This window comes from Notothenia rossii, assembly GCF_949606895.1.
Source record: "Notothenia rossii genome assembly, chromosome: 10".
Taxonomy (NCBI): domain Eukaryota; kingdom Metazoa; phylum Chordata; class Actinopteri; order Perciformes; family Nototheniidae; genus Notothenia; species Notothenia rossii.
In genome coordinates this window covers 12,757,586-12,765,819 of record NC_136908.1, presented here as the reverse complement: position 1 = coordinate 12,765,819, position 8,234 = coordinate 12,757,586, and the positions used below count along the sequence as shown (strand labels likewise).

Sequence of the window (8,234 nt, the reverse complement as noted above, 5' to 3'; positions counted from 1 at the left end):
TGAGAAAAAAGGTATGATGAGAGTAAATGTAGAGGAATAACAAAAGTCAAGCACCAGGTGCACCATGTTCAATGTGTTGTCTGTGCCCTATATGATACATCCATAAATACAAATAAATCCTTTATGAGCAAGGAGAATTGGTTTTCCCTCCCAAATAGGACAGGTCAGAATAAGTGAATAGGCCTGAGGACAATTCATATATATTTATAATTAAGCAATGTTTTCTTGGTCTCTGGAATTAACCCCCCCCTCTCTTAACTTTTTACATAACTGGCATTTGGTTATGTAATTTCCTTGCAAACGGCTGGCAGTGGTGCTAGCTCTGGCGAGGCAGGGTGTGAAGAGTCACAGCAGGCGGATGCATGAAATGTTCTTTTTGTCAGATGATCCCAGAAGCTGAGAGGCACGGTGGATTAAGGGTTTAGTGAAGAGAAGCGAAGAAAGGAATGAGGGCGCTAAAGAACACAGAAAAAAACAATTAGAAGAAATCCTGAGGGTTGGTGTAAACTTCTTCACCTGACTGTTGTGATCCACCTTCATCATGTCAGTGTTTCATCTCTGTAGCTGCATGTTTCTACATTAGTACTCCATTTAAACATGTTGGTAAAAACAGCCAATCATTGTCCATTGAGCCTTTTTCCAGGACTCTGCAATAGTTATAATATACTGTGTAAATATGCAGTACAGTATTGTGCTTAGAATTAATGAGCAGGGGGCGTATTGGCGCTGAGTATACTTTATAGGTAAGGGATGGTATTGGAATTTAAAGTTAATAATATGTTAAATGTAAATCCAACCCTGAATCCCACATCTTTGCAGAGCTTTTATACAAAACATGTTCAATGCCCTTACTGGAACTTTAGTGCCCATTATGTACAGTAAGTGGGGGGGGGAGTAAGGATGTGCTAGTCAGGATGGTTTACACCAGAATTAATGTTGTCAATTATTGGCAAACGGGCTAGTAAATGTATAATCTTCAAAGTCAACGTTGATCAAAACATTTGAAAATATGGATTAAAAGGAAAAAAACACAAAGAAATGTAATAAAAATACACGTGAACTACCGCAAAATTAATTAAAGGACACCTATCATGCTATATTTAAATGATATGTTGTAGGGCCATACCTATATAAGGTATATTTATACGTTTCTGTTTTCAAAATACCAAACAGATCCTGCATTTTAGCCATGCCTCATTTCATCGCTCTATATGCTCTTTCCAGCGCTGTTTTTGCAGAGGGCTGATTCTGTGAGCTGCAGCTGACCACGCCCCCCTGCAGGAGAGGGGAGCGTGCTCTGATCAAGTCAGAAGAGGGGGAGAAAAATAGATCTCCGTGTTTTATTATATTATTATATAGAGTCGTTATTCATTTGTTTTAAAGCTCAATAAATAACAAAGAAAACCTTTGACCGGCACTTTTCTAATTTTGTCCGGAAGATTTAAACTTTAACGGACATCTTGACGGAGAGGTGGGTGTTTGTCATCTGCTGGTGGACTAACCGGAGAGAATTACAGTGCTTGCCTCGACGGGGAGGGATTGCATTGAATTACAGCAGCGGGAGCAAACGCTTGCCTCGGGGAGGGAGCCACAGCGGAGAATAAACAGAAGGGCAACCATGGCAACCATGCGCGGGAAGTCTTCTTCGCTGCTTTTATGGTAGACTACAGCGCCACTTACAGGCCTGGCATATGTACTACAGCTTCTCCAGCGCTTTCGAGCGGCAATGGCCGGCCGTGGCCCAACCTTACATTCCCCTGATAGGTGGAGAGTTGGCCAATAGCCGTAGCGCCACCGTCCTGACGTCAGGACAGTGTTCAAATCTGGATCAGTTTTTATCAGATCTGTTGCAGCCCTTTTTTTAGAGATTTGGGTATGGAGGAAAATAGAGAGGGTTGTGTTTTCTGACACTTGGTGAGATCCCTGGAACACCGGGGACACATATTCATGTATACAAGACGTACAAAAGTGCATGATAGGTCACCTTTAAGTTAATGTACTTTATCACTCTCTATCTCTTACATTGTATCTTCTTTCTTTCCAGCATACAGCGCCGCCTCTCCTTGCAGCTTCCCATCCTGCACCACGCCTACCTGCCCTCCATAGGAGGGGTGGACGCCAGCTGCACCAGCCCCAACGGCAGCCCTGGTTCCAGCCCACGGCACAGACACATGCCCCCCTCTTACCGGGTGATGGTCTCTGGCCTGTGAGCTTCCTTCACCCCCCCACCTGGCTCTTTGCAGAGGAGACATATATGGTTCTTTTTTTCTACAACAAATAGACTGATATCATCAGCGTTCGTGCGTATTTTGTCTCGCAACAAGGAGGACAGGGGGAGAAGAGAGGAAGGTGGGGCCGAGTTTCACTCTTCATACTTCTCTTCACCCCCGCCTCTCTTGAGAACTGGAACCCTCTGTCAGGAAGGGGTGGGAGGAGACAGAGTGGGCACTGGATGACACTAACAAACTCCCATGATTCACAGCAATGTCCCCCTTGTTCATCTGCTCCCCTTGCCCAGGCATATTCACATATGCACAGTCAAACAAACACAAACATATATACATATGCACAAACACACTGACCCCCGATCAGAGCAGCGTGGACTCCCTGACCTGTGTGTAGCCTTATCTGCTTCAGAGGGGACCGACTGTTTCTGCTCCTTATCTGTTGTTCGTATGACTCGTCATGTAACTGGATTATTTCACCGCTTCAGTGACTATATACCGGTGAGAAGACGTGGAATTTACAAAAACCCAACAAAGGAAAATCATCCAATTTACTCCCTGATCCCTTCCCGTTCTTGTGGAGACATGTAAATACTATAATTTCTGACTTTGATGTACTGTAAGCTTTGTATATGCTGTGAATGGACAATTAAAAGGGGTTCTATGTGTAGACGTTGTGAGAGAGGCAGGCAATCATGACAAGGCAACCTACAAAGAAATAGGCTTATGAAAGAGATCTGAATCGGTTTGTGTTACTGTTTATAGATTAGCTTATGGGCAGCAAAGTAAGATACATCTAAGCTTGTGAGTCACTGAACAGGAAGAGGCACCAGAGGCCTGTTGCTCTAACACATGGCTCTTTTTTCCCACTTTGCTAAATTTTCACCACTGGTTCCATCAGAGATTTCACATCAAACTTTGCATAGACCTTGCATATTTTAAAATATGCTTAATATGTCCTCGGAAAGCATGTTATACAGAATATTGATGCTTTGCCTTTTAACAGGTCTCCCAGGCTGCATATGATAGAAAATAGAGCTATGAGGCACCGCAAAAGTGTTCCACAGTTATTATTTATGTGTGTTATATGCCAAGAAATGCACACATTCAGATGAACACTTAAGAGAGCACCTTATTCACTCCGCTGCTTTTCAGACTGGCCTGGTCATACTGACCCCCACAGAGGGGTCTCTACAGACTGTTGGGACGTCCCTCTGATCGGGCCCTCACAGCTAACCAGCACAGACACGGGGGACGGGGCCACGACAAGGAAATACCACTGAAGAAGTGATGCTGGAAAGGATGTAGGTCTACCAGTTCCACAACAAGTTTGGATGAAATGGCTGACCTGAATTTCCACGAGCGGTAGTGAAGACGATGAACGCCCCAAGTCGGTGAAGACACCACTGCTGGTCACAGTGAAAGAGCATAAAGCACAGACACAGGGCTTTCTGTCGTATTGAGTGTCAAGAAAAATCACTTCACACTTAGCAACAGTGAACATACCTCAGTTGCTATGGAGATGTTATTCAGTGCCGTTGAACTGGGCCCAAAAAGGCTGCACTGAGCAAAACAGTCGTCGACACGGTGTCGTCTTTTTTTCTTTTTTGTAAAACTCTCCTCATGCAGGAGAAAAGCAAACAGAGCCTCCGGACAAAAAATAAAAAAGGACTTCCTATAGAGTGTGAGAAGGTGTGTTCTTAGCATATGTTTCACCATTGGTGTCTTGGTTTTTAGTTTTTAAGGCGTTTGTTGAACGCTGTGCCTGTTGTCTTATATTGTAGCCTGCAGGACCCACAGTACATTAACAGGGGGAGACCCAGAGAACTACAACACACATCTGTAAACTGAACAGCGTGTCATAGGTCTATTTAAATTAAATGCCTCAATGCATGGGACAGAGTGGGAGGACTTGGCCAAACTCCACTTCTGCGAGTCGATGTCTGATCAGAAACACTGTCTTCAGCTGTAAGGCCGGATACAGAGTCGGAGTGAAGCTAGCAGACGTCCACCTGCTGTCGGACATATCAGGGTGACTTCCCCTCAGAGCTCCTCCCCTTCCAGCCCCTGCTGAGCACAGGAGCAGGGAAACCCCGAGCACAGACCTCCCAGGAGTCACGGCTTCTCCCGCACCTTTGCCAACAGAGAATCACGAGTCACTTGAGAAGCGAGTGCGAGACATTGTCAGAGGGTTGGATCTTCCTACGGGAGAAGAAAACCCAACTGCACATTTTATATATTACATTATATGTGATTGTGTACAATTTGCTGATACCCCGATGATGGTGTCCATGTATGGAATATTTGGTATTTGGCTTTCTCAAGACGGCATGAAATGAAATGTATAATTCACAGAGGTAACTCTGTTTTTTGAAAACTGTCGTGACAAATCCACTCTGTCGTTTCATCCTCTCACCTACGATTTGGATTTTTAAGTTAACCTGTTGATCAGCTCACACGTGTCAATGCCAAGATTCTCAGTGGACAAACTCGACATCATCATATCGACTATGCTACTGGTTTAGCAGTTATTCACTGAGGGCAATAAAGTGAAAGTAGTAGCAAACGATCAATCCTAATAACCCACTCCTGGCATTTACCAAAATTACAAAATGACGTTTTTTTAGTCCATCTAAAATGCCAAATGCAGATCATCAGGTATTGTTCTGTTTTCTGTTATATGTGCCCTGGTTTTTTTGCTTCTTCTTTTATTAAGATTCATTTCCAACTTTTTTTCAACATTGATGAAAAATCGTTCAAATGCAATCGTGGTAGGTCAAGGGCTCATCATTTCCTGTAATGAATCATGACGATGGTTTGTATTTGCTACAGGTCTTTTTACCTTTTCAGTTTTCAGAACCAAGTGACATATATACGTATTTAATTATATCTTTGTATGTGTCATCATCAGGGTTTCTGGAGAACACGAAACATACATGTCCAAAAATATAACAATATGACGTATATATTTAGTGGAAAAACACACAGGTCCATACTGTTACTGTTTTGTCAGTTTGATATGTGGTATCACATGGAGTTCAGTTCAGATAAAAAGTTTAAAACAGAAAAACAAAAACCTACGTTAAATGCAAGAGGGGCAATAATTGTTTTCTTATTACAGAAAGAATAGAGAACTATATATATGTATATGTGAAAAGATATTTACGTACATTCTCATTTTTACATAGGAAATATTTCACGAATACGCCACAAGGATACTTGGAAGTTGTTTTTTTAATTTACAGTATCTGTAACTATGTTATGTACAGATGAGGTATAGATATGAAAAAGTTGTATAAAATAAGTATCACACTTGGAACACCTGAACATTTTTTTTTTTTGGAGCCATTAGTTGTTGGGGGCGGGAGGGGGGGGGGTTTGAATAACATTCTTCTTTTATTGTCTGAATGTTATGGACAGCCTTTACTTTTCACATCATCGTTAAATAAAGTGAGACTGAAAATAATTGTTGGTGTTTTTAGAATCATTACTGCGCTTCTCCAAAGTATATTTGCATTTATATTGTTGATTTAACGGCTATTAGCAAACTAGTCCACAATCTTTAGGGTTCCTAAAGGTCAAATCTTTCGTTGAAGTTTATCATGTTTTTGCTGACTGCTGAAATACTTTTTTTGTTTTTTACTTTAAGCACATCTTTTAGCTTAAAGGTCACCCTTTAACAGTGGCGGGCCGTGCATTTCACACCTAGGCCTTCAGTGATGTCCTACACAGTCCTACCTGAATTATTCCACCTCTTAATACCATCATTATGACGCCATGGCTCTAGAAACTATACATTTAGACAGAAACGCAGTATAACCGGGCGTTGCATCACCTTAACATAGTCAAGTACAACAGAGTTATATTAATATTTCCGAAGCATTTATAATCAATATATCCGCATTTACAATTAAGAGTGTTAAACTACCAGCTTTAAGATCGCTTGGATACGGTCAAAACTTAAAAATAAAAGGGGCTTTTAAGGCATTAGTCTACAAAGTTTTATTAAGTCCACCAAACCAAGTTTGTTCACTAAACAGCGCATTGTCGCACCCAAAGCAGTTTCATTTAAGAAACGTGACGATAAAGACACAAACTATTCACTGAAAATAAAAGAAAACAAACAAATAATTTGCATTTGTTCATGAGGATATATTTGCGACAGTGGTGAAAGTGTATTCCTAGCACTGAATGTCCACTTTGATAAAGGTTAAACCAAAACAATTCAACAAGTCTCCTTGAGTACTTTTACTGCACAGCTGAGCCAGTGCGCCACACACATCTCTATATCTCTTGCAGAAGCATCAAACATTTATTTTTTATATATTTGTCATTTTAATTACATATATATTAATTCGTTAATATTGATTTAATATTAACGACATAAAATGACAAAAATATATATTAAAATAAAATAAAAAATAAAATGCTTTGTACTCACCAAAACAACTGATTATTTGAATACAAAATCCATCCTCCTTTCTTTCCTCAAGAAGACTTCAATGACTCTGTTGTACAGTTTATCTGTGCGTTTCAGTTCCACCAATAAGTCATTTTCTATAGACATGAAGGCTAATGATGAAAGCCTAGTCTGTCCAGTAGAATTTCTGGCATAAGTTTTAATTCGCTTTAAGGCCGAGAATGACCGCTCGACAGAAGCAGTGGACACAGGGATAGTCACTGCCACACATGCCAATGTGTAAAGCTGCCCCATGCTCTCACTCAGATTTTTCTGCTTAAGGAAATCAAGGAGATCAATGGGACTTTTCCCTTCAAAATCAGTCATGGCATACATTACAGTCAGTTCTGTTTTTAGCCGGGACAGATCGAACAGTGTTCCGTGACTCTGTGTTAATTTGGCTAAGGCTGTATGCGGGAATTTTTTCCGGTAGGTCTGAAAGTGCTGGGGGTCCAGGAGGGAGAGAAACATTAATTTTTCGTGGTCTTGAAACCTACTCCGTATCTGGCAAAGAATGTTGTCCAGAATATTGCTGTGGAGTTGTTGGTAGTATGCGCGAAGGTCTCCTTGTGCTGTACGTGGGCCTCTGCGTGCGCTCGGACCACTTGAGATGCGCGCTGTGTCCTCGTAGATCTGACGAAACTGGCACCTCTCTCGCTCAATTGTGTCACAAAACTCGTTCACCCTTGTCAGACAGAATTGTACATCCAATGTTTGTTTCTGTAGTATTCCAAAGAGCACATCTGAATGCTTAAAAGTCCCATTGAATGTTTCAAGCAAAAAACAAAACTCAAAATCATCCAGACGTGCATTAAATCCATCAGCGCTAAGCATAGTATCCCCATCATACTCCTCATGATGTTCCAGTATGTGGTCAAACACCTCCTTTAGGGAAACTCTCTTCTCAAAGACTGCATTGACCAATCTCGATGTATATTGCCACCGCGTTGGTGCAACATTAGGAAGACGACGCTTGCAAATGTCATCCAGCAGTTGCGTGCGCTTAGGGGATCTGGAGAAAAATGCTGCAAGGCCATTGAGGCTGGCAAAAAAGACCTTGCATTCTTTAAGCTTTGAGGCCCCTTGAGTCAGTACTAAATTTAGTCGATGTGCATAGCAGTGAATGAATAAGGCCATAGGTGCCCTCTCCTTAACTTTAGCCTGCACCCCGTTTAGTCCAGATGCCATGACCGCTGCGCCATCATAACACTGTGCCACAACTTTATCCAGACTACATTCATATTCCTCCATGAAATGGAAAATAAGAGCGGCAATGTCATCAGCTCGCTTGCCGCTTGTAACATCTTCAAATCTGACAAACCGCTCCTTGACACCTGTGTCCGTCACATAACGCAGGACAAGTGCCAGTTGTGCTACATTACCCACGTCTGTCGTTTCGTCCACCATAACAGCGACAAAGGGTGCTTTTTTAATCTCCATTTTGATCTCTTCTCCCATCACTTCAGCAATAGCATAAATCAGGTCGTTTTGTATTTTGCCTGACGTCCCAGTAAACACTTTGTTTGTGGACAGGTGGTAATGCAATCTGT

At 41.8% G+C, this 8,234-nt stretch overlaps 1 protein-coding gene across 1 annotated transcript in view; it reads left to right on the top strand.

Moving 5' to 3' along the window:
* gabbr2 (gamma-aminobutyric acid (GABA) B receptor, 2) overlaps positions 1-5,581 on the top strand; it is a 166,655-nt gene extending 161,074 nt beyond the window's left edge. The window contains 1 exon segment of the mRNA XM_079655037.1: positions 2,045-5,581. Coding sequence (XP_079511163.1) covers positions 2,045-2,106 — 62 coding nt within the window. The 3' untranslated portion in view covers positions 2,107-5,581.
* Positions 5,582-8,234: the final 2,653 nt, after the last annotated feature.